Below are 27,776 nucleotides of genomic sequence, written 5' to 3'. Positions count from 1 at the left end.
CCAATGGGTGCGCGGCCCTCCCCCTCCCCCCTCCGTTGGGCGGCGCCGAACCAATGGCGCTCCGAGGCTGCGGCGCCTTCGGGGCGGGGCCTGTGGGCACGTGTGGCGCCGCACGTGGCCGCGTGGTCCGGGCCCTGAGCTGGGCTCCTGCTTCCTGGCTGCCGGCACTTCATCGGAGCCGCCCGGAGCAGCCGGTGGGTAGTTGCGATGCCAGCGCGCTGGCCTTTCCGTTCCCCGAGGTTTTTCAGCAGGGCTTCGGGGTGGGAGACCGAGGCGGGCGGGACAGGGGCGACCCCCTCTGGGGCATGTGCAGAATACGCCGGCCGCATCGCCCGAAGGGCGCTGAGCCAGGGAGTACCGGCCGCCGGGCATTCCGGTGGCAGCTTCCGCGTTCGCCGAATCGGGTCCCGGCTGGAGGGGTGGCGGCCGCGCTCGGCTGCCTCGGAGCTTTTGGGATCGGGGAGCGATCGGTGCGCTGTTTCTTTCTTACGGGCCCGGAGCGGGGACGGGGTCCGCGGGGGACCGTCGGGCGAAGCGTATTCGCAGCCTGGAAGTCAGTCCCGGTTTCGGCTCCTTTGTCTTTTGGAGCCCGCGGCAGGGCGAGTTCCTGACTTCGGAGCGAAGCGCGAAAAGTTCGCGAAGGCGGCTCTGGAACTCGCTGCTATGGGGGGCGGGAGCATCAAAGAGCAGCCTCGAGAGCTCCTGGGAGGCCGGGGACAGGTGGGCTTCCTGGCCGGAAATGTCCCCGAAGGGCGCAGAGGCGGCTTCCGAGTCCTTTCGGCTGTGGCCTCCGTTGGGGCTTCGGGGGCCTCGGCTGCCCTGGCTTCGCTGGCTAAGCAACTCCCGCGGGTTTGGCGGACGGCCGCTCGGGCAGAGGGCTTCAGGACCTTTCCTTGCTCCCGCCGTTTGGCGCCGTTCAGCCAGAAGCACCGGGCAGCGGGCCCACCGCGTGCGGGGTCGGGATCGGTACCGGCCGTGCGAAGACTTGGCTTCCAGCGCCTGGCTTGAGAAACCCCGCGGGCGGTTGACAACTCTGGGCGATTGGCGCTCTCAGGGCGGCAGCGGCGGAGGAGAAGGGCGGGTGACGGGAGCGCCTTCAATAAGTCCACCCCGTTTCCTCCGTGCTCCCCCCACCCTTCTCCCCGGAATGCTGAGAGAGGACAATGCTTTCCCCTAGGAGGGTGCAGAACGCTCTGGCTGGTGGCATGTAGCATCAGGAAGTGGCCAGGCTTAGGAGCTGCTTGGATGGGTTGTGGTGCTGACCCAATTGGCAGAAACTTCTCCCTTCCGGAGGTTCTGTTCCTTGTGCTTGGAGATCTGTGGCGGCTGCTGGGATGACTGGCTCAGTTGAGCCAGGGTGGTGCCTTCTATCCCTTGTAGCATTAAGTGCTGCTGCTGCTGCTGCTTAAAAGAACAGGTGGGGCCTCTCGCTTCCAGAAAGTGGGTGGGTGGGTTAGGATTAACTGGTAGATGCTTTCTTGTCTAAGTGCCTGAAGAGGGAAACCAGGCTGATGGGCATCCCCTCCCTCCCTCCCTCCCTCCCTCCCTCTCTTTTAGCAATCAAGCTAATCCATGGATGACACAAGAAGCGTCTCTTCCTGGGAGTCTTTCTATTCGGTGGAAAGTGCCACCAGCGAGGAGGAGGAAAGCGAGGAAGAGCAGCTCCTGTCACAAAAGGGGAATTTCAGAATCTTCCTTCTCGGTGATGGGAAGGAGGTGAAGCTGCCGAGACACTGTTGCCTCGGTGGCTCAGGATTCGTCCTCTTGCCGGGTCTGCCTGGTCAGGGACCCAAGCGGCCCCTTGGATTGCAGCCTCCTGGCTCCGGTTGCCTCCATGGCCCAGAGGGTCCCGGGGAGACGTTCTGTAGCCGCCGGCTCAGTCCAAATGGAAGCCTGCCTGGGCAGAGGGTGAACCGAAAGAGGGCCAAGCTTCAGAGCAGCACCACAGGAGGCAGCCGGCCCCCTCCGTGCCCCACGGCATCTGTGTCATCGCCTGGGATAAAGAGGCAGCGGAGGAGGAAGGAAACGGCAGCAGCAGCGGAAGAGACTCTGCGCTCTCCCTGTTGGACGGAAGGTGACCAAGCCTTTGCACAAAAGGTGAGTCCACTGGCAGTCCCAGAGGGATGATGCCCAACTAGGGATTGGGAGAGCTCTCTCTGTGAAAGTAGTCCCGCCAAGAAACCCCTAGATCTGACGGTTATCCCACTGCTCCTGGGTGGAGGGAAGTGAAAGGGAAGAATCCACTGGGGATTTGGTGAGCAATCGTTTTCACTGGGCAGAACAGTTAGAGGCTCCACAACTGTTTGGTTTGTTTTTCATAAGGAAGCGTCATTCAGCTGGTCCACTTTGGAGGTGGCTTGGAAAGGGCGGTTTAGAGTGGGGGTTCTGCTAGTAAGAGTGGCCATTTGGGTTCAAGTTGCAGATAGGTGGTAACCTCATGGCCACGATGCCCCCGTTGACATAGAGAGTGGCTGTTTCTGTATTGTTTTATAAGGAAGCATGCCAAAGGTTCAGGAATAACCAATCGTAGACTTCCGTTTAAAAAAATTTTAAATTTTTTTTGTTGTGCAGCTTTTCACACTTCACACTCTTGTGCTCCATGTTTACAGTGCTGGGAACTCCAAGGCTTTGTCCGCCCCCTGTTGGAGCTTCTGAATCGCTTGAAAATGGGCTGCTTTGACCAAGGTTAGGACCAGCGGGCGCACCTGCTTGGGCTGTGGGCTGGACACCCTGGCAACTGGGGGACTGGACACCCTGTGGGCTGGACACCCTGGCAAAGTGGGCTGGACACCCTGGCAACTGGGGGATTCGTAAGCTGCAAGGGTCGTCTGGGTGCCTGGAAGGAGAGCCATGGAGATGCGTGATCTGGCCGTTTGGATTCCAATATTCCCATTACAGCCAGCCCTTCATAGAGAAGTTTTGGGTGGGGAACCCATCCCATTGTAATTCAGAAGCCTATGAAGTATTAAGAGTTCTTACACAGCCCAGCAGGTTGTCTTGGAGATCAGTCATTTCTCCTTTACAACCAGAGCTTTGAAAATGGATTTTCTATTGAAGTTTTTGGCCTTCTTTGCTTGTCTTGAGCCCCCTCCCTCAATTGCAGTCCCCACACACAGACAGGTGGGCGTTGGAATTAACAATCAATGTGGACAAGTCATAGAGAATTGATGAGATTATTGGCTGCACGTCACCCTTCCACCCGTATAGTCCGATTCTAGGCAGCAGGCAGTGGGGGAAATGATTTGAGATCTGTTGCTCTAATCCATTCAATCCTAGCAGCTACGTTTATTGAGCTTCCTGTTTTGGTACCTTGCAGGTCTAAGTAGTTTTCAGCAGAGCGTGGCCATGGATAGGATCCAGCGGATCATTGGTGTCCTTCAGAAGCCTCAGATGGGGTAAGGGTCTCCTTTGCTGGCCAGTGCTGCTCAAGCCCCCTAACTTAGCCAGATGTCTTAACTGTTTTCTTGGCCCCACTGAGCTACTGATGTGCTATTGCAGTTCTGAGACTTGCCTTGTCAGAAAACACTTTTTGTGGGCCCCCCCTCTGGACTGCATTTTGCAAGGAAAGAGTCTTTAAAAACAGTCTTGTAGCTTTGCTTGTGTATGTAGATGTAGAAGAACCTGGATGGCTCCATTACGTATATATGTATCTGTCTGGCTTCATGTCCCCTTGGCTTGCAGGGAGCGATACCTGGGCATCCTGTTGCAGGTGGAAAAGATGCTCAAGATCTGGTTCCCTCACATCCCCTTGAAGGAATCCCAGGCCAGCTACAGTGTGTCAGCCAGGGAGGCGTGTGGGGCAGCAAAAGTGAGTGCCAAGGTCACTTTGTTCTGCCTGACTTGGCTGGATTCTGTACATAAACCCATTGACATTGTTGTACATATGTATGCACTGGAGTTGTAGGGCATGGATGGCTTTCTCTGGGACGAGCTCTCCTTTCTGCACAGAGTGGGCTGTTATGTGTTTTTCCTTTCCTCCCTGGAACTTGTAGGAGTGGTATGAGTGTTTGTGTTTCTTTCTTCAGTTGATTACACCTGCCCGGCTTTCCTTGGATTCTCTCACTATTCTGTCTAGTCCAAGTTAATAAGGCTTCCCCTATTAACACCTCCTGATTCTGGACAATAATGTTCCTGGCCCCTCTGTTCCAAAAAGTTGATCTAGCCATGGTATTTGATTTGGTGGATTGATTGATTAAATTTATTTGCTGCTCATCTCACAACTCTGGGCAACTTTTTGCCCTTTTCTCACCCCATACTGTTTCTCTTTGGACGTGTTGGACTCAAACCACATCCTGTGCTTCCTCGGAGAAATGGGCATTGTGGTCTGACACCTCTGGAGAAGCCCTGTTGAGGAAACCTCTGACAGCCCCCAGTCTCTTGTGCAAATCAAGTATTGCATGAATGGTTGTGATCATAAGGGACTCAATCCCCACGGACTGTCCTTGACATAAAAAATAAAAGAATCCAGAAGTTTAATGAGGCCAACTCATAAACATTTCGGGATTGGGGCCTGTCTCACCTCCAAGAGGGATGTTTAGCGGCTCTTTTGTGTCGTGAGGGAACAAGACTTACATCGTGGTGGTGCAGTGGTTAGAATGCAGTATTGCAGGCCAATTCTGACTGCCAGCAGTTTGGCAGTTTGATCCTGACCAGTTCAAGGTTGACTCATACTTCCATTCTTCTGAGGTCGGTAAAATGAGGACCCAGATTGTTGGGGGCAATATGCTGATTCTGTAAAGCACTTAGAGGTGGATGGAAAGCACTGTGAAATGGTATCTAAGTCTAAATGCTATTGCTATCCTGTTGAAGGGGCTTTTGGGGATCCTTAAACCTGGCTTGATTTCCCACCCTCTCTCTCAGTCCCTCTGTGTAGAAGACCAGATCATTGGAAGCAGAAGCACGTCCATCCGAGATGACATGCCGAGGCCTTTCTCAGACCTCTCTTCCTTAGACGACCATGGTGTTGGCACTCGGCAGGAAGAGCCGGTGCCCATGGGCAATGAACCTACTCTGAACCTGTCCTGGATTCACACGTTGCCCTTGAACCCTCTCTTGGGACAAGTAGACTTCAGTCAGATGAACTCTGCGCTTGGGCAGATCTTGCTGGGACCAAACACGAGCAATTGTGGAATGGTTTTCTTTCTCCAAAAGGTTATGTTTGCACAGGCTGCTTCCAAGACTCTTGCACACAGCTGCCCTCCTAGCATGCTGTTCTCTGGCTCAGTGGAGCCACCTCGCTGTCAGAGCTTGCCTGGTGTCCTGACAGCAAGCAACTCCGCCCCCAAAGGAACTCTTGGTGGCCTCTCTTTGTCACTGCCTCACTTGTCTGGGGAGAAGCTGGAGAGGAGTGAAGCGTCTGTAGGAAAACCTGTGAAATGCTGTAGCTCCTGATGCCCCAGCAGACATGTCTCCCTGGACTTGCAGACCATCTTTCCTCTTCTTGGCAAACTTTTTAAAAACTGAAAATGTTTCATGCATGTTTTCAAGAGAAAGCAGAACTGTTCCTGCCCTCAGGGTGGAAAACTTTAGTTTCAATAAAGGCACTGCCACAGTGGCTGTTGATGAGGTTCATGGTCCTTTTTTCCATCCTTTAGACATTTATCTTTGTGATCTGATGCTAAACTATACTTGGCTCTGGGCCTGTTGTGCCCACTCTTCCATAAGGCACCAAGGCAGGAAGATAATTGAATTACAGTTTTATGTTCCATGTGCCAGAAGCGACGCGGGAGCAAACAAAAAATGAACTTCAGGCATATTGTGAGAAAGGAGATTCATTTCCTAAAAGCAAAAAGATTTGCATTCAAGTATAAGAGTACAGAGAAAATGGGGTGGAAAGCCAGTTTTATAGGGGGGATTGGTCCTTGGTGTGAGCAAAGGGGTGCGCTTTGTATACATGCTGGTTGCTGTCCTCCCTGTGCAGATTGCTTCTGATTTGGGCTTTGATCCTGTGTGGAAATCCAGAAAGATAGATTACCCTCAGATAACGTGGATTCCACCTCTGGCGTCTCCCTTTACCCTGGGGAAATTTAGAGGCCTTCTACCCATGGGAAACTACAAGAGAAAAGCTGATCCCACTGAACAAAAATAAGTTCTCTGTGTAGGAAATCAGTTACACGTCAAAGAGATTACATGTACAAGGGGTCCTTGGTGCTCTCTTGAGCTTGTTTTCTTGCAGACGTTTTAACTAGGTAGCATGAACAGTGCTGGATGTTACACGAATGTCCCTTTAAATGAGGTCTGAGAAGGGACACAACATTAATGAAAATAATTTAATTATTTATTAATTAATAAATTAATGATGTTAATGAAAAATAAAAGTCATAAAAGTCATTTTAAAAAGCCCGGGGGAGGGGGTTTCCCCTCTTGCCTTCTTCCTAAGGCGGGAGCGAGGCTGGTTTCTCGCCTGCCTCCCTCCCGCACGGCCCGGCCCGGCCTCTCCCCGGACAACGCGCACGCCGGACAATTCAAGGGCAGCTTCTTTCTCGCGGGGGACGCTCGGCCTGCAGAGCCAAAAACGGCGACGGTCCGATGCCCCCTCGTGGCGACGGCCAGAGGCTGCAGGCGGGGCGCCCTTCGTCATCGGGGAAGCTCGCCGGGAAACGGCCGAAGATCCAGGGCTGGCGATCCCAGGGCCGCGGCGGAAGAGACGCGGAATCGGTGGCGTTGCCACGGCGACCGGGCGGGGCGCCATCCTCCTGCGGGCGTTTCCGCTTCCGGCGGAGATGGGCGGGCGCTTCCGCCCAATTCCCCGGGCGAGAGGCGCTTCCCGGCCCCTTCGGAGGTCCGCGGGGTCGACATGGCGCACCACGCCAGGTTCCTCGCCCGGACCGTGATGGTCCCGGGCGGAGACGTGGAGCTGGCCTACCGCGTTCTCACCAGGTAGGAGCGCCGCCGCCTTTCTGCCCCGCTCCAGAGGCTTATGGGCGCCCCTCGGAGGAGTCCCCGGGGCAGCGCTCGGCCCATGCGGCGACCAGAAGTCCCGCCGTGCAGGCACCCCGACCGTTTTCGCCGTCTGGAAGCGCCTCTTCAACGCCGGGAGCCGGACACGCGTCGGCTTCCTCCAGGCCCGAGGTGTCAGCAGGGTGGTCGCGGGTATCCCGGGATTGGGGCTGCCGCTGGGTGGAGGCTCGGCTCGGCTCGGCTCCCTTCAGGAGGCCCAGCGGCTGCTCAGCGCCAGTGTCGAGGCGAAGGCGGCGTGTCTGCTGCCCAGCCGTTTTCGAAGCGACACGGGTTCCGCCCGCCCCCGCCTAACGGAGGAGGCACGGCATGGTAGAGCTCTCCCTCTGCTCCCGCGTTTTAAACGGCCGCAGGTTGTCCTCGGCGAGATCTCGGTCTCTCTCCGGAAAGCCGTGCAAACCAGGCGGAAGGTTGGAAGGGAAAATCCAGCCCGATTTAAACTCGCGCGCCCCTCGGACCTTCCTGGCGGGGAGGAGTTCGCCTTTTTTTAAAGAGCCGGTTCCTCCTCCTCTCTCTCCTTCGCAGAGTCCTGACCATGGATGGGATTATCGACCACGTGAAGCGCAAGCGGTACTACGAGAAGCCGTGCCAGAAGAGGCGGCGGGAGGCCTACGAAGCGTGCCGGAGAATGTATAACTCCGAAATGGGCAGGAAGATCAACTTCCTCATGAGGAAAAACCGCCCGGATCCTTGGCTCGGTTGCTGAGGAGCCCCGGGAGGCTCTCGAAGGGCGGAGGCGCCTGCTCGCTTCGTTGAATTTGGAAAGTGTGTGAAGCCAATAAAATCCGTACGAAGTTCCGCGTCTTCTTGAGAACTTTTTAGTCCCATCCTGAACGCGCACCGGGGGGGGAGGGTTGGTGTTGGCCGGGGACGCCTCTTCTCTTCCGCCGTCCGGGTTCCTTGGCGGGGGGCGGGCGGGCGGGCGGGGGAAGCAGTACCCGAGGCGGGGGTTCTTCCACCGTCCCCATCTCCCAATTCCTGAGGCGGCTGCGGAGGGTCGAGACGCGGCGTTCAAGCGGCATCCGCGCGCACGCCCCCTGCTGGCCGCGCCCCGCCGGCGCGGTTGCGGCTCAGGTGGGAAGTCCTGCCCCCCGCTTCGGGCCAGAGGGAGGAGTCGCTGGCCAGGCCCGTTTCCGCTTCCGCTCCGCGCGCTGCCAGAGCCGACGTTCCGCCTCCGTCCGCCGCGAGATCCGCGGCCTTCTTGCCAGGCGCGGAGGGAGGTCGCCGGTGAGGACCCGCTCGGCCCCGCTTCACTAGGGCGGGGCGCCCGCTGCGGCGGCCCTGTTGGTTCTTCAGAAGCGGCTCCGCCAGGGCGGGGAGCGGCGCCCCCAATCCCGGCCTGGGCGAGTCCGGCCTCGGGTGGGCGGTGTGTGTGTGTGGGGGGGCTCCTTTTCCCCCTCGGGCCTTTTTCCAGTCGCGACCCTCTTTCTCCCCCCCCCCCAGCGCCCCGGCGGAGCCTTCCCAAGATGGCGCTCTCTAAGCGGGAGCTGGACGAGCTGAAGCCGTGGGTGGAGAAGACGGTGAAGCGGGTCCTCGGCTTCTCCGAGCCCACCGTGGTGACCGCCGCCTTGAACTGCGTCGGGAAAGGGATGGACAAGAAGAAGGCGGCCGGTAGGTCTTGTGGGGGAGCCGCTGGGCCTGGACGGGCTGGGCTGGGCCAGCTCCAGCCCCCGAGATCCTAGAAGGCCCGGGGAGGCTGGCCCGGGATGGAGTCCCGGAGGTGGTGGTGGCGGGCCGAGACTTGGGCCCGCTGGGTCCGCTTCCCGTCCGTGAATCCAGCCGCTGAGCCGCACTGGAAACTGGGTAAAATGTGGTTGACGGCTGCCCTTTTTAATCCGAGGAGAAAGAAGGTGTGATGGTGGTGAAAGAGCTCCGGGGCCTTTTTTTTCCCTTCCAGGCAATTGGGATGAACTGAGAAAAGCTGGTTTCAGAATGGTTAAGGTGGGTTGTCTTTTGGGCTGCCATACTGCACTTACTCACTCTCTCTCACTCTCACTCTCTGCCAGATCATCTCAAGCCCTTCCTGGATGATTCCACCTTGCGGTTTGTTGATAAGCTTTTTGAAGCCGTTGAGGAAGGGCGAAGCTCCCGACACTCCAAGTCCAACAGTGACCGAAATCGGAAGAGAGAATTAAAGGTGAGCTGAACTCTTGCCTGTTTTTGCTACCTTATTATGGGGGTGGGGGTGGGGGAGGGACAGTTGTCAGGGACTGGCAGTGTTCCATTATGTTTTATTCTTCGGGGGGGGGGGAGGTACCCTTTGGGTCTGTTTTCTCTTAGTGGTCTTCTTGGACCATAACCGCCTTGCCCCTTAATTCTGTAACCAGAAATCGCCAGAGAAATCTTACAGAGATGACGATAGCAGCTGTGGAGTATCTTTGTTGTTGCTGTTATATGAAATTAATTTGGACTAGAGCTGAGAAAACGTGGCCTTATCTTGAGAATGCAAATAACGCAGGCCGTGGATTAAAGCACGTAAACCCCAGAGAACAATGGCGTCTTGGTGCACGGGACAGATGTCCAGAAAGCTGGCGAATGTCAGCACCAGATGCATAAGCTCTTCTGGGCTGGCTGCTGATTTTATTGGCCCCAAATTTTTGCAGATGATCACAGGGATTGAAAAGGGGTCTGCTGGGCTGGGGAAGGGATTATTTGTAGCGGTTGTCCCAGGGAATTGTAGTGGATCGGTAGACATTTAAGGCAGATATTTGGGAGGCAACTCCTGTCACCCGCAGCTGGCATAGCCAGTGATCAAGCATGGTGCGGATAGTTCCTCAAAACATCTGCATTAGATAAGAGTCATATGCTGCCCTTAAACGTAATTTTGGGTACTGTGGTTTTATGGTTGCTTTGAATTGAATTACATGCCTAGAAGAAGCCGAAGCTGGGCATTTGTGCTTTGCTTGTAAGGAACACAGTTATTCAGATCAGAGCGAAGGTGCCCTTGGTTGATAATCTCCTGTGGTCTTTCTTGTCACCCTTAGCATAACAGGAGGACCTCTTTGGCTCTACCTCTGCAACCAAAACTGCACGGTAGACGGTCCCGGAAGGAATTGATGCTCTTCCAGAAAATTGTGAAGCCCTTTGCTTCTAAAACGGTTACTGTCACACAACTTGTCATGGCTAATTCGGGGGTCCTGCCTCATAGCTGGGAGAAGCCCCTTCTTGAGTCTGTCTTGAACATCTGGATTGGGGTGGCACAGGGAATTAGCTGCAAGAGAATCTTTCTTGGAAGCAGCGAGTAGCCTGAGATTTATATCCAGTCTTTCTCTGTTTTTTCTTCCTTAGTTCCACATTGTGGAACTTCTTCCTGGTTGTTATATTGATTGGTTTTTACATAGATGGGTTAACATCCTTTAGCACCTCTGGATGTCTTCTTTTCTCCTCCTTTGCTTTTTCTTGAGGTTGTGTAGAAGCTGTAGTACTTTATAGGATGAATTATTTTCCAATCCGCAAAGACTGGGCTTTGAAATGAGAAAATACCTTAGTCTTCTGATAGTCAGAGCCTCAGACCGCCATTGTTTGGTACCGATCGGTCAGAAGCGGCAGTAGCACTTGAAGCTGTCTCCCTTTCATGCTTTCTGCTGGGCTGAGCTACTCCTTTTTTCTTTATGATTGTGTTTCTGAGTGCCTGAAAATTAAATAGGGCCCTAGGAATAAATTAGAGCAGTTCCTTTTCCTGCCCATCATTCATTCCAAATGCAAAATCTTTCTATTTGGAGTGTAACAAACTGCTCAAAAAAATCTCCCTGTTCCTGAAGAACCCAGCCAGACACTTGCTTTGCTTTGAGTTGTTGCTCCAAAGATCTGCAAGTGGAATCCAAGGGCCAATAGAATTGGGGAATTCAGGTGGGCAGGGCCAACCACTTACTGAACCCCGCGATTCATTCTTGGTTGGCAGCTCTTCCTCCGGAAACTTTTAACACTGCCCTACTGTGTTTTAAAGAAATTCTCTCCTATTTCATTTTCTTGTCAAGAGATTTACTCTTACCTTTCACTAATTTTGGGCCCTCCCACCCCCCCTCTTCAGTTCATCAATCGAGTAAGGAAAGAGAAAGGTCTTCATTGGAATTCTTGCTAAAGAATAGAAGAGAAATACTTGTCCACGAGCTATTTTGTACCCATCGACTGCTGCCGAGAACCAGACCTGTTTCTTTAAATCACTGGCATCTAAAGCAAAGGCATCAGAGGCTTCCCCATACCCAGACTTCGGTTGCAAGATTATTTTTCCTCCTGCCCTCCAGGTCGCTATTCTCTTCCGAAAGGAACCTGCATCATTTCCCAGGAGTAACCCTAAGTTGCATTTCTCCTGTTTCTTTGAACTGGGCTTATCTTGCAGGGTCCTAGCACGCTGTGGGGGACATTCAGGATCTAAACTGCAGGGGTCTACACTCTTCATACTATGGGCAAGCCCTTTTCTCTTGAACTTGTAGGTATGTCATGATGTGCCCTGGTTTTGGATGAGGAACCGTCCCTGTAAAGTATGACCCAAAATAGCGAAGAAGGAGGTTCAGCTGTCGCTTGCAGATGGTTTGTATGCATATGTTTTGATTCTCTTTGGGAGGAAGTAGCAGCCGTATGGCATGACTGGGCATTCCTCTCTGGCCTCTCCCTCTGATCTCTTGCCACATTAAGTGGAGAAGGAGGCGGCCTGTAGAGTCTAACCTCATCCTTTAGCTTCCCCAGGAAAGATTTCTGTCGATTATTGGTTGCCCTTTCCTTTTGTTTTGCCTGCAAGAGATACGCTGATTTGCAGAAAGCTTACCTCTTCCCTGCAGTGTTTTTACTGCTGATAAAATCCCTCTGCAAGAATTAGCCCGATTCTGCTTCAGCTTCTCAGCAATACGTTTTGAGAGAACACTTTTTCTGCATATTTATGTTGGGCTCCAGTGCACTTTGATGGATTACATGTATGGGATATAAAATATTTTGAAGATTAAAGATGAAGGGTGCTCTCTGAAAATAATTTCTACATTTAACGTATGTAGAATAGAGTAGAATAGAATAGAATAGAATAGAATAGAATAGAATAGAATAGAATAGAATAGAATAGAATAGAATAGAATAGAATAGAATAGGAATTTTTTATTGGCCAAGTGTGATTGGACACACAAGGAATTTGTCTTGGCGCATATGCTCTCAGTGTACATAAAAGAAAAGATTCGTTCATCAAGGTACAACATTTACAACACAAATGACGGTCAATATATCAATATAAATCATAAGGATTGCCAGCAACAAGTTATAGTCATACAGTCATAAGTGGAAAGAGATTGGTGATGGGAACTATGAGAAGATTAATAGTAGTGCAGATTCAGTAAATAGTTTGACAGTGTTGAGGGAATTATTTGTTTAGCAGAGTGATGGCCTTCGGGAAAAAACTGTTCTTGTGTCTAGTTGTTCTGGTGTGCAGTGCTCTATAGCGTCGTTTTGAGGGTAGGAGTTGAAACAGTTTATGTCCAGGATGTGAGGGATCTGTAAATATTTTCACAGCCCTCTTCTTGATTCGTGCAGTATACAGGTCCTCAATGGAAGGCAGGTTGGTAGCAATTATTTTTTCTGCAGTTCTAATTATCCTCTGAAGTCTGTGTGTTTCTTGTTGGGTTGCAGAACCGAACCAGACAGTTATAGAGGTGCAAATGACAGACTCAATAATTCCTCTGTAGAACTGGATCAGCAGCTCCTTGGGCAGTTTGAGCTTACTGAGTTGGCGCAGAAAGAACATTCTTTGTTGTCCTTTTTTGATGATGTTTTTGATGTTAGCTGTCCATTTTAGATCTTGCGATATGATAGAACCTAGAAATTTAAAGGTTTCTACTGTTGATACTGTGTTGTCTAGTATTGTGAGAGGTGGAAGTATGGAAGGGTTTCTCCTAAAGTCTACCACCATTTCTACGGTTTTGAGTGTGATCAGTTCCAGATTGTTTTGGTTGCACCACAAGGCTAGTCATTCGACCTCTCGTCTATATGCGGATTCGTCATTGTCTCGAATGAGACCAATCGCTGTTGTGTCATCTGCGAACTTCAGTAGCTTAACAGATGGATCATTGGAGATGCAGTCATTGGTATACAGAGAGAAGAGAAGTCGGGAGAGCACACAGACTTGGGGGCCCTTGTGCTAATTGTACAGGTATTTGATGTGATCTTGCTTAGCTTCACCTGCTGCTTCCTGTTTGTTAGGAAGCTTGTGATCCACTTACAAGTCTGTTCCGGTACCTGTAGCTGGTTTAGCTTAGTTAGAAGAATGTCTGGAATGATGGTATTGAATGCTGAACTAAAGTCTACAAAAAGGACCCTTGCATAGGTCTTTGGAGACTCAAGATGTTGTAGGATGTAGTGCAGAGCCATATTAACAGCATCATCTGTTGATCTATTTGCTCGGTATGCAAATTGCAAGGGGTCTAACAGCGGATCCATGATGGTTTTCAGGTAGGAAAGCACTAGCCTTTCAAAGGTTTTCATGACTACAGATGTTAAAGCAACTGGTCTGTAGTCATTCAGTTCCTTGATGGTGGGCTTCTTTGGCACTGGGATGATGGTAGAGCGTTTGAAGCAAGAAGGAACATAGCACATCTCTAGTGATTTATTGAAAATATGGGTGAAGATGGGGGCCAATTGGTCAGCACAGACTTTTAAGCAAGAAGGAGTTATCTTGTCTGGGCCTGGAGCTTTTCCTGGCTTTTGTCTGTGAAATAGGTCCTGCACTTCCTTTTCTGTGATCACTAGGGTTGTGAACCCAATGGAATGGGGTCAGTTGTAGGAGGCTTGGCTGTTGTTGGTGTGTCTGAGATGGGGGTTGTGGAGATAGGTGGCTGTAGTTTCCTTTCAAACCTGCAGTAAAACTCATTCAGGTCATCTGCCAGTTGTTGATTACCTTCAGCCTGGGAAGGAGGTTTGCCATAGCCGGTGATATTTTTAAGAGTTTTCCACATGTTTGCTGGTTCATTTGCTGAAAACTGATTCTTTAGCTTTTCAGAGTAGCTTCTTTTTGCTGCTCTGATCTCCCTTGTTAGTGCATTTCTGGCCTGATTGTACAGCATTTTATCACCTTTTCTGTAGGCTTCCTCTTTGGAATGTCATAGCTGCTTAAGTTTAGGTGTGAACCAAGGTTTGTTGTTACTGTATATTCGCAAGTTCCTTGTAGGTACACATAGGTCTTCACAGAAGCTGACATATGATGTTACAGTATCTGTGAGTTCATCCAGGTCTGCAGAGGTATCTTTAAAAATATTCCAATCAGTGCAGTCAAAACATGCCTGTAGCTTTAATTTTGATTCCTCCGTCCAGGTCTTCACTGATTTAATTATTGGTTTTGTGGCTTTAAGTCTTTGCCTGTAAGCAGGTACAAGGTGAATCATGCAATGATCAGAGTGTCCTACAGCTGCGTGGTAAAGACCGATAAGCATCTTTTAGTGTTGTGTAGCAATGGTCTAGAGTATTCTTGCCTCTGGTGGGACAATTGACATGCTGAAAGTATTTTGGTAGCTCTTTCCTTAAGTTTGCCTTGTTTAGATCTCCCAAAACAATGGCCAGTGAATCAGGGTGTTTGGCTTCAGCCTCCATGATTTGGTCAGCTAGAGTTCGTAATGTCTTGTTTACACAGGCTTGTGGTGGGACATAAATAGCAATTAGAAGAAATGAGGAAAATTCACAGGGCGAATAGTATGGTTTGCAGTTGATAATTAAAGTCTCTAAATTGTTGTCACATAATTTGTAAATTATTTTAAAATCTTGACACCAGTTGTTGTTAATATATAGGCATAAGCCTCCTCCTTTCTTTTTACCAGATGTTTCTGTAATCCTGTCTGATCGTTCAATCTGAAACCCTGGAATGTTCAGGCTGTTATCTTCAATTGATTCGTGTACCTTTTTTGGGGTGTGTGTTATGGTCTGCCAGCAGCCTGTGGAGCTGGCAATGGAGTCAGACAGCGATGAGGCTGAGAAAGAACATGGGCCAGTCCTGGAGGCTGGGGAATGCCCAGATGAGGGCTCTCCGTCGTAGGCAGAGGTGGGGCCAGGGCCATCAGGGAGTGAGGTGTGGACTCCGGAGCCTCCAGAGGCTGACAGTAGTGAGGCAGAGGACAGGAGGATCCTGTTCCTAATGCACATATGAGAAGAGCTGCCAGAAGGCAAGAGCAGCTCAAGCAAAGAGGACGACTCGGGGGTAGGGCCAAGAGATGATTGGCCCCTCCCATAAGGCTTAAAAGACCAGCAACGGCGTTTGGGCTCTTTGCTGGAAAACAACATTGAAAGCCTTGTCTTGCTGCATTTATTTCTTGTTGACGTCTTCTGCTTTTGAACTTTTGCCAAGAAAGGCCTTTGGCGGTTTGCCTAATTAGACCAAGGTTGGTGATAAGACTGAGGAACTGTGTTAGGAAGAATTTGCTTTGATTTAGTTTGGACTACGCTGAGAATGAATTAATTCTCAGCTCTTCTAATAAAGTCTGTTTGTTTTTAAAGTGACTTGAGTTTACTATTACCTACTTGGGCCTGGGTCACAACGGGGGTGGGGGGGTCTTATCTTTCTGATCTTGTACATGCGGGAATCCTCTTGCTCTCCCTTTAATCCCAGAATCCCTTCCCGTCGTCTGTGCTGCTGATGCGAGTTTCATTTGGGGGAGGGGGCACCTTTCCACGAGAGAGAGACAGACATCTCTACCCTTGTCTATTTTGAAAGATCATTTTGAAGCTGAAAAGCTGCGAATGGAGTGTTGTACCTTAGCCTCTTGCAGAAGGACTCATCTTTTGTGCTCCAGGGGTGACACATCTTGAAAGGTTGAGTCTCTTCATTCTAGACTAAGCTTAAACCCATCATGGAATAGTTTATATTTGCTTTTCGTTGAGAGCGGTAGGGCAGGCTCAGGTGTGTAACCTCTTTCCGGCATCTCTGACTAGGGAAGAACTGCTTTCCTCGTAATGTTTTTATTTCTGTAAAATAAAAAGGATATAATAGCATGTTTTAAAATACTATTTTAACTACCCCGTTTCATTTGCTTTCTAATATTCAGAGCAGCCTTCCCCAACTGACAGGCCTGCTGTGTGATGCGACCATTAACTGGGCTAGAGAGGATCGGGGTAACACCAGAAAGACCTGGTGAAACTGCCCATTCAGACTCCGTTTTATGGGGTGGTGTTGGGGCAGGTACGGCGGATGTCACATCCAGTCACTCGGAAGGGATGTGGGTTGAAGAGAATTTAAAACGTTTCATTGGGCACATTTGCTCAAATTCCTTCATTGCAGTAGAAAGAGACCGACAACTTCAGGTGTCAAAAGAACAGCCTCAAACCTCTTCTGCACATGTGAATATCATCCCATTGGTGGCTTGAAGGAGTTGCTGCACCTCTCTTTCGGGGCGGGGGGGGGGGAAGGGGGCTCTTTCACAACAGACGCTCCTCCCCTCTTTCCTTGAGGAGATGTGCGTTTCCAGTAGCAGATGGAGGACTTTTCTTGAAAATGTTGCCTCGGTTTATGTTTTTGGGATTTGGCTTTGAGACTTTCCCACTCTGCTCTGTTCCGCTTATTAGGATGTCTTTGGGGATGACTCGGAGATTTCTAAGGAGTCCTCCGGAGTCAAGAAACGGCGCATCCCCCGCTTTGAGGAGGTGGAGGAAGAGCCTGAGGTCATCCCCGGCCCACCCACCGAAAGCCCAGGAATGCTGACCAAGCTTCAGGTTTGCTATTCTTGCCTGTCTGGAGGACGCTTGGCCTGCCTGTTGAGGGGGGCGGGGGCACGGGGGGGGCTGCCTTGGCAGAATCTGTGCTGGAGTAACAGGGTCGTTGATCACCCAGCTCCTCCTCATAAGAGCAAGAGGAGGGAACAACATGAAACCGCAATAATAAAATGAACCACAATAAATATAGAAAACCCACTGAAGTCAAGGTTTTATTATTATCAATTAACTGCGGTTCAGCTCTCTTGACAGAGAAGGCCCCTTCCCTTGTTGAATTCTGTAACTCACAAGCATGTAAGGTGCTCGTGAGGAGGCTGCCTTGAGCAACTGTCTGGTCGTTTTCTTATCCTGAGTGGATGGAGGCTGTCAAGGAACACCACCTCCACGGCCTCCGCTTTACAGACAAGAAGAATTGCATAGTTGCTATAGAAGGATGGGATTCAGAGTCTGGTGCAGAAGAGCCAAGGAAAACACTGGAATGAAAAAGAAACTTGGTGCAAAAGAGGAAACAGTGTGGCTTGTTTCCCCTTCCTTCAGATCAAGCAAATGATGGAGGCAGCAACACGGCAGATTGAGGAGAGGAAGAAACAGCTGAGTTTCATCAGCTCCCCAGCTCCTCAGGTATTGTGATTCCTTCCTTCCCTCCCTCCATCCATCCATCCTTGTGGTGAATTTCTGCAGTGGGCCTCCCTCCTCTTTCTCTGCCTGTAACCTTCACCGATAACCATTTCCGTAAACCAAATGTAACTTTCCTTGGCCTCAGCCTAAAGCTCCGGCAACCACTCCACCTGAGCGCCTCCCAATTGGGAACACCATCCAGCCCTCTCAGGCAGCCACTTTCATGAACGACGCCATTGAGAAGGCCCGGAAAGCAGCGGAATTGCAAGCCCGGATCCAGGCTCAGCTGGCACTAAAACCAGGACTGATCGGGAACACCAACATGGTGGGACTAGCCAACCTGCACGCCATGGGCATCGCACCACCGTGAGTATTGGCACAGGCCGCCGAGCATCTGAGGGTCTGAAATGGGGGCCTGTTGGGAGAAGCTGACAAGACTCAACGATTTTTTCACATAGGGCAGAAATACGTCACATGGGCAGCAACGTCCAATCCCCGTATTCACGGTAAGCGAGCAATGACCTTCTGTCCTCAGCAAGTGTGCTGTGAGAAACACACGGGCAGCCTCTCCTGGCCGGGCCCCTCTGGGGGTGGGTGGGACTGCAACTCCTGTGTCTCCCAGCCGCCACTTCCCCGTGAGGGGGTGGGGGGGTGGAGCCTGGGGGGGCCTTGCCCCCCGCCTCAAAGGGCATGAGATTTGGGCTGGTTGTGGAGCCGCACAGATGGGCTGTTTCTAAACAGTTGGGTCCTGCTCCTGAGTACGGTGGCTCCTGATCTGCCCAAGCGCAGCGAGCTCAGGTCTCTCCAGGAGAACTGCGTGGTAACCTAAGCTGTGCTGTGGATGTCTTGGCCCAGGAAGGTGGAGCTGAAAGACCAGAGCAAACCAACGCCGCTGATTCTGGACGAGCAAGGCCGCACGGTGGATGCCACCGGTAAGGAGGTGGAGCTGACCCACCGTATGCCGACTCTCAAAGCCAACATCCGGGCCGTGAAGAGGGAGCAGTTCAAGCAGCAGCTGAAGGAGAAGCCCTCAGAGGACATGGAGTCCAACACTTATTTTGATCCCCGGGTCTCCGCTGCCCCAGCTCAGCGGCCAAAGAGGACTTTCAGGTTTCACGACAAGGGCAAGTTTGAAAAAATAGCCCAACGGCTGCGGACGAAGGTAGGGCACTATGGGGGTCTCTAAGGGAGGGAGGGGATCCTCCTTCGGTTGCCTGAGCAATAAACTGGCAGGCAGGGACAGATGGTAGAAACCCTAAAGAAGGCGTTTCCCTCACCACCCTGCAGGTAATTGGATCCTCTCCTTCCAGCTGCCTTGCTGCCACACCTCTCCCCCCTCCCCTTCTCTCCCGCACCCCAAAAATTGTGCTTCTTGTCCACCTTGAAAATGTCTCTTTGGTCACCAGGCTCAGTTAGAAAAACTCCAGGCAGAGATCTCACAAGCTGCCAAGAAGACGGGAATTCACACCTCGACCAAATTGGCCCTCATCACTCCCAAAAAGGAGGTGAAAGAGGGGGACATTCCTGAGGTGGAGTGGTGGGATTCCTACATCATCCCCAACGGCATGGACGTGTAAGTGGCTCAGAGGCGCTTTGGGGGTTCCAGGTGGTTCTAGAGAGAGCATCTTCCCAGGGCTACTGGAAGGGCAATTCCACTCCTTTGGCAGAGGAGAATCACGGTTGCCCAGATGTCTCCACAGCTGAGGAGCACTCTGAAGGATGGCCGGTCGCTGCATCTTCCAGACCAGGGGTCCCCAACGCCCCCCCCCCCCCCGGGTCTATGGCATCGGTCCACGGCATGCCAGAAACTGGGCTGCGTAAAGAAGCAAAGTCCCATCCGCGGGATGCAAGCAGTACACAAAACCACACCCCCTCTGGTCTGCGGAAAAACTTCCCTCTGTGGAACCGGTTCCTGGTGTCCAAACGGTTGGGGGCCACTGAGGGAAGAAGGTGAGGGTCAGGAGCAGATGCCAGGGAGAGAAGGAGGAATGTACCAGTGGTTGGTAGAAGCTTGCCCTGTGCCTCGGTTGTGTGAAGGATGCCAGGAGGGGCTGTGGTGTTGTGCCCAAACCAGGTCAGGTATGAACAGCCCCTCTGCAGATGATGATCTGGAAGGGGACTGGTTGACATTGGTAGTTGGGTGGATCTGCTTTCTTTTTCAGAAAAGCCACTGATCTGCTTAAGCGGGAGGACTATTTTGGCATCACGAACTTGGTGGAGCATCCGGCTCAGCTCAGCCCTCCAGGTAACCCACCTGATTCCCTCTCTGAGGGAGGCAGAGGCAGAACCCTTCTTGAAGCTGCCCCCTCCCCATCTGCCAACTCCATTTGGAAGGGGGAAGGGCGGTCTTGGGAGCAGTGGACTCCCCCAGAAAGTCCGAAGGAGAGCCTCCCAATTCCTTGACTTTCTCAGGGGGAGAAAAAAGGAATAATGTATCTTACTCTGCAGTGGACAGTGACCTGCCGGTGACCCTTGGGGTTTACCTGACCAAAAAAGAGCAGAAGAAGCTTCGTCGCCAGACCCGCCGGGAAGCCCAGAAGGAGCTGCAGGAGAAAGTGCGGCTTGGCCTGATGCCCCCTCCGGAGCCAAAAGGTAGCGTAGCCTCTTTGGAGCAGCCTGAGGGAGGGGAAGCCTCTTGAGCGACGCCAGCGAACACCCTTGTCGCCTCTTCTCTGCAGTCAGAATCTCGAACCTGATGCGAGTTTTGGGGACAGAAGCTGTTCAGGATCCAACTAAAGTAGAAGCCCACGTCCGAGCACAGATGGCAAAGAGGCAGAAGTATGGCTGATGCACTCTTCCAACTCCATTTCTCCCTCCCAGTGGCTGAGGATTCTGGGGGAGGATCTGATTGGGCTCCTCCCAGATGCTTTTTGGTGTATGCTGAAGCCGATGAGGGGCAGAACATTTGACCCCTTTGACCATCTTCCATTAACAATCTGACGCTTTGAGATCAGTTGGTGGAAAGGGAGGTTATAAATATGAAAAGCAATAGAAGCGGGGAGCTGAATTGAAAGATAGGCGTGTGGGGATGCGAAGGCAGAAAAGGCCCTGCATTCCTGCCGCAGATCTTCTGGCTGGGCACCCCAGCAGAGCGCTTAGACGGGCTGCATTGATGTGCTTGCAGAGCTCATGAGGAGGCAAACGCCGCCCGAAAGCTGACCGTGGAACAGAGGAAAGCTAAAAAGGTGAAAAAGCTTAAGGAAGATATTTCGCAGGGCGTTCACATAGCCGTTTACAGGTGAGTGTCTTTCCTTCCCAAAAGCGAGGGCACCTTACTCCCCTGCTCTGTTGCACCCTCCTCTTCACTGATGTGACCAGATCCGTTCCTTTCTTTTGGCCGCAGAGTCCGAAATCTAGGTAACCCAGCAAAGAAATTCAAAATCGAAGCTAACGCCAGCCAGTTGTATTTAACCGGAGTTGTGGTTTTACACAAAGATGTCAACGTGGTGGTGGTAGAAGGAGGTAAGAGGATGGGCGAGCAGGACCGGGTTGTATAACATATCACACTCTGCATTTCTAAGAAGCTAAAACTTCGAGCAGGCCCAGGCAGTGTGCGGATCCTGCCCCGTTCTGGAAGGAGGAGAAGGGGGAAGAGGAGGGTTGGGGATTCAGGAAGGCTGCACCTGCATGAAGGAAACTATGGTTCTTGGGGTTTTTTTTGGAAAGGATGCAGAAAGGAAGGTTCTGTCCATCTGCAGAGCAGGCTATAGGGGAAAAAAATAGTCACTTTGCGCAACTTGGAGTTAACGAACAAAACTGGTTTCAGGCCATTATGTCAGGGTAGGTCAAGTCTTCGGAAAACGCATGCTTTGCGCATCGCTCCAAGAAAATGTTTTGAAAAGCAGCACAAAGAATCGGTCTTTCTGGCCTTTCCTTTGAGAGTCAATCTCAGTTTATGGTTGCAACCACAAAGGCAGCACCCGGCACAGGGGCTTTCTTAAGGATCAGGTCTTAAGAGTTCAGTCTTCCTCCCAGTTGTTGCGTTTATGAAGTCGCGCTTCATCACTAGTTACCATGCTGCCTGTCAGTTCTGCCTTTTCTGCCTTCTTTCCAAGGTCCCAAAGCACAGAAGAAATTTAAGCGGCTCATGTTACATCGGATAAAATGGGACGAGCAGACGTCGAACACAAAAGGAGACGGTAAGGAAGCACACTTTTGCTACGGGCCCAGCCTGGAAACCCGTACCGAGATTAAGTAAATAAAAGCGATCGACTGAGCTGCCAAAACGCTGAAACTTAAAAATAACTCTGCAAGGCGATGCGCTCGGAGCACATCTATCAAGCTTTGGCCAGGCCCACACTGGGGCAGGTGGAGGAGGAAGAGGCAAGATTGGGGGTTCAGGAAGGGCACACCTGGCTCTAGGTGCTGCCCAGCGTGTTTTTTTGGAAGGCACGTGGAGATTTATTTTGGAAGGGATGCAGAAACAGAAAGGAAGGTTCTGTGATCGCAGAAATAGCGTCCGTAAGAAAACGGAAGGCAGTACGCTCCAGGCCCCACCATCGCCATCGTCTTCTGAAGATGTCGAAAAGACAGAAGCGCCATTTCTTCTTTTGGGGTTTTCAAGTGAAACTGAACTCCTGCACCCAGCTCCCTTCCAAAGATCCTGGAGAAGCAGAAAAGTTCCCCGGTCAGGAACACACCAAAGATAAGATGGAATTTTGAGTGGCTGTTTTTAGGTTTCTGTTCTATCAGCTGTTGTATCGTTCTATTGAATAGATTCGTATAAATCTATTTCACCATTAGTCTCTCGGTCCTCCTAAGAAGAAAGACTCTGGCAGTTTTAAAGTAATAAAATAACAGGAAGCCATCCCTTACATGGAGCCGGTTCAAAAATGAAAGACTAAAAGGAAGTCGGGGCAACTGAAGGGAAACTTTGATGACTTTGTGAACCGGTCTTTTACTGCCACCAAATGTTCACTTCTTCCCATGAGCTACTGAGCTCACAGAGGTCTATATCTCTCCTTTTCTAAAGAAACGGCAGAATCCTCACCTTCCATTTGAATAAAGGATGTTTCCGATCTGACTGATTTTGAACATACATTTGAATAGACAAATCCATCTTCAGTTGCTTCCCCATTCTTACACCCTAAGCAGTTTATTTTTCTTGCAGACGATGACGAATCTGATGAGGAATCTGTGAAAAAAACCAACAAATGTTCTCTGGTTTGGGAGGTGAGTATTATTTACGGTCCAATTGAGGTATTAGGTGATTCTCGGTCATACTAAGAAAGTCCTGCTTTTTATTATGCCCCTTTAGCGACAGGACCCAGAAACACCCGCAGGATCCCAACTGCGGGTGCTCTGTAGGATCGGTCCTTCAGAACCCCTCTTCTCTTCGATTCCTAACATCTCTCACTTTTTGAGCTAGCTGTGGCTCGAAAACCGCGGTTTACGGTTTTAGCGCATTGTGCCCAACCAATCCCTCAGGGCTTCACCAGCGAGCCACGGGTAAAGAAAAAGGCATTTAGAGGGCCCGTAAGGCAACCCTTGGCTTGCTCAGAATCTCTCCTGCCCTCTCTTTGTCCTTTTAGGGCACGGCAAAGGAGCGGAGCTTTGGCGAGATGAAATTCAAGCAGTGTCCAACTGAAAACATGGCCCGGGAGCATTTTAAAAAACACGGCACTGAGCATTATTGGGATCTGGCTCTGAGCGAGTCGGTCCTAGAACCCACAGACTGATGGCCTTTTCTGGAGCCCCTTCTCACATTTCCGGTGCGTGACGTAAAGAGCAAGATCCGAGCAGAAACGTTAAAAGACTCTGAGCCCCCTCGCCTTCATCCCCACAAATTCCTCACAGTAAGATGCATACAATTAAAGGAAATATTTTTCAGATCCAAATAACAGGTTTTGATTTTAATTTTTGGCTTTGGACTAAAAACACTTGACACACGCCCTCCAAACTTTTCTGCCACGCTGTTTGGAAGAACTCAAGCTGAAACTTAAAAAGCAACGGAAGCCATTTATCAGCCAAGTCTTCTCTTCCAAAGCCTTCCACCTTTAAAACAATACAGCCCTCGTCTTCATTTTGTGTTTTCCCAGTTCCGCAGATTCGTTTGAACATTAGTCAGTGAGCAAAGACACCCCCAAGAGAAGGGGAGAGGAAAAAAAGCAGCACCGAGTCACAGACTGGAGCACAGGAGGGTGTAGTTAGTACCCCTGGGAAAAACGTACAGCAGGTTAGGAGCCGGGGAATTAGCCCACATCCTACATTTGCATAATAAAATCGTTTTTTATAAGATCTTGGAAAAAAAACCACCCCTTTCCTTGTCCAGCGTACATACCAGCCTGCTGGCTGTTAAGCGGTTAGCAGTTAACTAGGGTAGCAATTCGACATCCGAGGATGGATGTAAATCGGGGCGGGGCGGAGGGGCACAGTACAAGAACGTGCAGTTGCAGATGTTTGACGTGACGTCATTTCAAAAGCCAATTCATTTGCATCTTTTTGCGGAGACCTGCGAGAGCCGAGCCTTCCTCCTCGTCGAGGGTCCATCTAGGAGAGACTGCTGCACTAGCAGATCACGCCAACTATACCGTTTTGCACAGTTATATTTTACCATTTGGAAATCAAAACCGGGGAGAGCAAGGTCTCAACAGCACCTCGCCCACGCTGTCCCTCCCTGGCAAAGTCTCCCGAGTGGAGCCCCAAAGGGCAAGGAGGGCAGCAGCCGAAACCTCAGCGCCCAAGGCTCTTCCCAAGAGGGCAGGACCCTCTCCCACTTCCGCTCAGAACGGCCGGCTTCTCATCCGCCCTCCACAGTCATCTCTCACTTCCCTTTGGAGTGACCTTCCTTGTTGTTGCATAGATGCTCTGTCTCCTTTTAATGCCGTTCTGGGTTTCTGCAGTATGTTTGGCCTCATTTGCAACTGCTGCAGCTTCCCCACGGTCACAAGGGCCTCGGTATCTTTTTTTGTATCGCAGTGACCAGAACTGGACACTATTTTCCCAGCGCGGTCTCTAGCGCACCATTGCAACACTGAGATGGCTGTAATACAACAAAGGAGTCAGAATTACAAACTCCATTGCTACTTTGTTAAAATGACTTCCAGAGAAACAGAAAACCACCAGCACATTACATACCACAGGTATTAAAATCTTATAAACTATTAACATATTTGCTTGTGCCGGTATTTCAAAGCATCGTTTTGTGGTAAGGAGCCAAAAGCATTAACAAGGCCACGTTCCGTGCGGAGAACACCTTCATCAAGCAAGTCTGACCGACTCCCACCCGCTTGCTCTATAAAGGTCAGGAGCGGACAAGCAGTGACCTCGGGAGCAAGGCTGTTAGCTACTAAGGGCTTAAGCTTTTCATCACAAAAGTCTCCGGTAGGAAAAATCGGAAAAGAAGCTAGATAGGCTCTCATCTTGAATAGCATCAAAGGTACGAGTCCTCGGGTAGATAAAAGGTTCACGATGGCCTTGGAACCTGATCAGAAGGAGTGTTTCTTCTCCGAAGCCTGTCCTCCTCACCCCCAATTCCCAAGCGGATACAAGCAAAAGCATGCGAAAATGCCAGCAAACCTCCTCCCCACCTTCCAACAGAATGGCAGGACACCCGCACGGTAGACCTGACATCTGGTTACGTGAAGTATTTTATGGGCCTATACCACATTGGCAAGAAAAAGCACAGCTCATTATGAACCGGAAATAAAATTACGGATCTTTTGAGAAGGTACAGGATCTTGAGAAAATTCATGGTAATTCAGCAAAGGAAGTAGACTCTTATGAAGGCAAATATCTTCAAATTTCTTTGAAACCTTCAATAACTGGATCAGCACTGCGTTCCTCACACCAGGGTTTCTTATTACTAAGGTCGCTCGGGTGTGCCTTCACCGGAAGCAATCCAGCATTCACAACTATCAATGCATCAAAGTTCCACATAAAGAAGATGGAAGTATAAGGGCGAAGGGTCGTTCTTCAAGCTTGCAGGTTGGTTTTTAATGATTACATCGCTCATCCAACCAACCCAGAAGCTCAGAGGATGAACCTTCATTCTCATACCCGAGCTACAGATATTTGCCACCATTGCAAAGATGGAAGTATTTTCAGTGGAGGAATAAGGGAATACAATTAATTTTTTGTCTCGGACTATTTCCTTTTTTCAGTTTCCTTGGTCTTTCTCAAAAATTCTGATCTTAAGCTAGTTTTTTGGAATATTGTTCCAAAGGTTTATATACATTTTCTATCCTATATTAAAATTTGGTTATAACCAAAAAAAGGAGGGAGGCTGGTACAGCAGCAGTAATCCCACCAGATCCCGTGAGCCCAACCTGAGAAAAAGGGTCTCACAGCCGGGCACTCATGAAGCACATTCCTGGAGGCTAACAGTTATTCTCTGATAACAGCCACACCTCCTCCCCGGCCCTGAGGTGCCACCGGACACATTCGTAAGAGGGGAACACCTCCCAGCCAGGTCTCAGTTACACAACCCAGATCGGCCTTTCCAAGGACCAAATCGGCAATAAGTCTAGCCTTATCATAGGATGATCTGATGTTTAAAAGCAGCAGCCTAAGACCAGGGCCATATTATTCCAAAGATTCGTATACATTTTCCATCCCGTATTAAAATTTGGTTGTAACCAAATAAATTGCCAGCGGCCAGCATTTTAAGGAGCCGTTCCTCGTCCATCCCACTTTTCCTTTTTAACTCGAGCTCAAATAGAGAATGAGTCCTCGGTCAGGTTCCCTGCAGCATTTATTTTGGAAAGCAAAAGATGCACCGATAGAGATTTTTTAAAGGGGAAAGTAACGCCAGCATAATTACACGTAAGTAATAGATGTAGGATTACTTCTTCGCATCCATGAGAAATCAGTAGCGCCTGGGCACTTAGCCAACTTCCTACATTTACATAATAAAATTATTTTGTTTGTAAGACCTTCAAGAAGTCTCATTTGTTTCTATATCCAAGATACAGGTAGCCCTCGATGACAACCGAGGCCCCAATTTTTGTAGGTAGGCAAGACCCAAGAGGGGACCCACACGAGCCGGGCATAAACATGCCAGTCACCAAGGATCCCAATATTGATTATGTGACCATGGGGATGCCATAAGAGTCTGTGAAAAAGTCCTAGCACCTCCTAGGCAGGGGTGAAATCCAGCAGGTTGTGACAGGTTCTGGAGAACCGGTAGCGAAAATTTTGAGCATTCTGGAGAACTGGCAAATACCACCTCTTGCTGGCCCCAGAATGGGGAGGGAATGGAGATTTTGCAGTATCCTTCCCCCAGGAGTGGAGTGGGAATGGGGATTTTGCAATATCCTTCCCCCCAGAAGTGGGGTGGGAATAGGGAGTTTGTAGCATCCTTCCCCTGGAGTGGGGAGGGAATGGAGATTTTGCAGTATCCTTCCTCCCCTCTCCCCACAGCCACTCTACGCTCCTCTTAAGGGGACGATCCGCTTCCGTTGCCCTTCTCCCGCATGGCTGCCGACTTCATTGCCCACGCTTCTCCCAGCGACCTTCCCAGCACGGCCGGCTTCCCGTCCGTCCTTTTCAGTTATCCCTCCAAACTTCCTGTCCCCGTGACCTCGGCACGACGAACTTCCTGTCCGTTTACCGCGTCCGTCCCCCAACGGCCTTTGGAAAGACGACCTTTCCATCATGCCCGACTTCCCCGTCCATCGTTCTTAGCCCTTCTCAGTCATTATTAAACGCTTCATTATCTAGATTAGTAAGGCAACCGGAGGCCCGGCGGCCGCAACAGAAGCAGAGAAGAAGGAATCCCGCTTCAAAAGACTTAAACCGAGTTAGAAAGGCGTACGATAATTTGAACGCTATCGCTAGGGACAGGAAACAGGGGGCCCCGTGGTCCAAGGAAATATAGCCGCCACCAAAAGAAATAAAACTTTTTTAATGGCATTGTAAGGTATTATTATTTATTACGAAAGGCTTTTGGAGGAGGTTTTCTTTTCCCGTTCCCGTGTCGCGGCAAACGTGCCTCCCGTCGCCCTATTGATATTGGTAAGGCGTTAATAACAGAGATAAAGGAGAATAACGTTAAAATTCCAATGAAAAAGGTTTTTTTGCGGCCGCAATACCCTCTTTTACCACAGGACGGCATAGTTTTGCGTTCCACAGCATTAACATCGAGGCCATCCTAGGCCTCAACGCTATCGCCGAGGGACAGAAAATATCGCCGTCCTGTGACGAAAACAGGTATTGCAGCCACACATAAACAAAAAATCTTTTCGATGGCGTTTTTGAAATAGGATTATTTCTTCTGTGTCTGTTCTGCTTTTTCTGTTTTTTAGGTTATTATTCGGTAGATTTATTATTAACACTTTAGAAATATTAATAGGGCAACAGGAGGCCAATTCGCTGGAAATGAAGAACCAAAAAAGAAATTCTGGTTCGGAAATCTGAATCCCAGGAAAGAAAGATCTCGATTACTTTATTGCTATCGGTAAGGGACAGAAAACAGTGACACGCTGTGGTAAAAGCAAGTATAGCAGTCACGAACAATAAGGTTTACGTTTAGGGTTAGGGTTAGGATTAGATCCCTATGAATTCGTAGAGCAAAACGGATATCGCCAATG

The 27,776-nt window shown here is 50.4% G+C and overlaps 3 protein-coding genes across 5 annotated transcripts; all 3 read left to right on the top strand.

Moving 5' to 3' along the window:
• The first annotated feature begins 85 nt into the window (after positions 1-85).
• CIART (circadian associated repressor of transcription) lies at positions 86-5,560 on the top strand. Of its 2 annotated transcripts, none has more exons than XM_058160669.1 (6): positions 86-194; positions 1,558-2,097; positions 2,610-2,685; positions 3,317-3,395; positions 3,682-3,808; positions 4,861-5,560. In XM_058160669.1, exons 2-6 carry the CDS (start codon positions 1,573-1,575, stop codon positions 5,389-5,391), a joined length of 1,338 nt encoding a protein of 445 aa, XP_058016652.1. In that variant the 5' UTR covers positions 86-194; positions 1,558-1,572; the 3' UTR covers positions 5,392-5,560. The 2 variants fall into 2 exon arrangements, with proteins under 2 accessions (XP_058016652.1, XP_058016653.1); XM_058160670.1 differs by lacking the exon at positions 86-194 and adding an exon at positions 262-470.
• Positions 5,561-6,652: 1,092 nt separating this feature from the next.
• MRPS21 (mitochondrial ribosomal protein S21) lies at positions 6,653-7,754 on the top strand. The gene is made up of 2 exons (XM_058160400.1): positions 6,653-6,879; positions 7,483-7,754. The coding sequence occupies exons 1-2, from the start codon at positions 6,797-6,799 to the stop codon at positions 7,661-7,663; spliced, it is 264 nt and encodes an 87-aa protein (XP_058016383.1). The 5' UTR covers positions 6,653-6,796; the 3' UTR covers positions 7,664-7,754.
• A 273-nt stretch (positions 7,755-8,027) lies between these two features.
• On the top strand, positions 8,028-23,484 carry PRPF3 (pre-mRNA processing factor 3). 2 transcript variants are annotated; one of them, XM_058160397.1, is made up of 17 exons: positions 8,028-8,184; positions 8,401-8,568; positions 8,964-9,094; positions 16,483-16,629; positions 17,167-17,250; positions 17,393-17,613; positions 17,706-17,753; positions 18,103-18,409; positions 18,654-18,820; positions 19,410-19,492; positions 19,696-19,839; positions 19,926-20,025; positions 20,372-20,485; positions 20,591-20,709; positions 21,303-21,386; positions 22,358-22,419; positions 22,779-23,484. In XM_058160397.1, exons 2-17 carry the CDS (start codon positions 8,424-8,426, stop codon positions 22,923-22,925), a joined length of 2,103 nt encoding a protein of 700 aa, XP_058016380.1. In that variant the 5' UTR covers positions 8,028-8,184; positions 8,401-8,423; the 3' UTR covers positions 22,926-23,484. The 2 variants fall into 2 exon arrangements, with proteins under 2 accessions (XP_058016380.1, XP_058016381.1); XM_058160398.1 differs by lacking the exons at positions 8,028-8,184; positions 8,401-8,568 and adding an exon at positions 11,391-11,487 and having other exon boundaries at positions 8,963-9,094.
• The last annotated feature ends 4,292 nt before the right edge of the window (positions 23,485-27,776 follow it).

This window comes from Ahaetulla prasina, chromosome 17 (assembly GCF_028640845.1).
Source record: "Ahaetulla prasina isolate Xishuangbanna chromosome 17, ASM2864084v1, whole genome shotgun sequence".
NCBI classification, from domain to species: domain Eukaryota; kingdom Metazoa; phylum Chordata; class Lepidosauria; order Squamata; family Colubridae; genus Ahaetulla; species Ahaetulla prasina.
Note: the sequence above shows the minus strand (reverse complement) of the source record. Positions and strands in the feature narration are given on the sequence as shown.

What these genes read in the sequence shown, in the direction of transcription:
- CIART (XM_058160669.1), top strand. Translation starts at nt 1,573, where the DNA reads ATGGATGACACAAGAAGCGTCTCTTCCTGGGAGTCTTTCTATTCGGTG. An exon ending in AATGGGCTGCTTTGACCAAG is followed by an intron (nt 2,686 to 3,316) that starts GTTAGGACCAGC and finishes GGTACCTTGCAG; the next exon opens with GTCTAAGTAGTTTTCAGCAG. An exon ending in CTTCAGAAGCCTCAGATGGG is followed by an intron (nt 3,396 to 3,681) that starts GTAAGGGTCTCC and finishes CTTGGCTTGCAG; the next exon opens with GGAGCGATACCTGGGCATCC.
- MRPS21 (XM_058160400.1), top strand. Translation starts at nt 6,797, where the DNA reads ATGGCGCACCACGCCAGGTTCCTCGCCCGGACCGTGATGGTCCCGGGC. An exon ending in GCCTACCGCGTTCTCACCAG is followed by an intron (nt 6,880 to 7,482) that starts GTAGGAGCGCCG and finishes TCTCCTTCGCAG; the next exon opens with AGTCCTGACCATGGATGGGA.
- PRPF3 (XM_058160397.1), top strand. Translation starts at nt 8,424, where the DNA reads ATGGCGCTCTCTAAGCGGGAGCTGGACGAGCTGAAGCCGTGGGTGGAG. An exon ending in ATCCCCAACGGCATGGACGT is followed by an intron (nt 18,821 to 19,409) that starts GTAAGTGGCTCA and finishes TTTCTTTTTCAG; the next exon opens with AAAAGCCACTGATCTGCTTA. An exon ending in CGTGGTGGTGGTAGAAGGAG is followed by an intron (nt 20,710 to 21,302) that starts GTAAGAGGATGG and finishes CTTCTTTCCAAG; the next exon opens with GTCCCAAAGCACAGAAGAAA.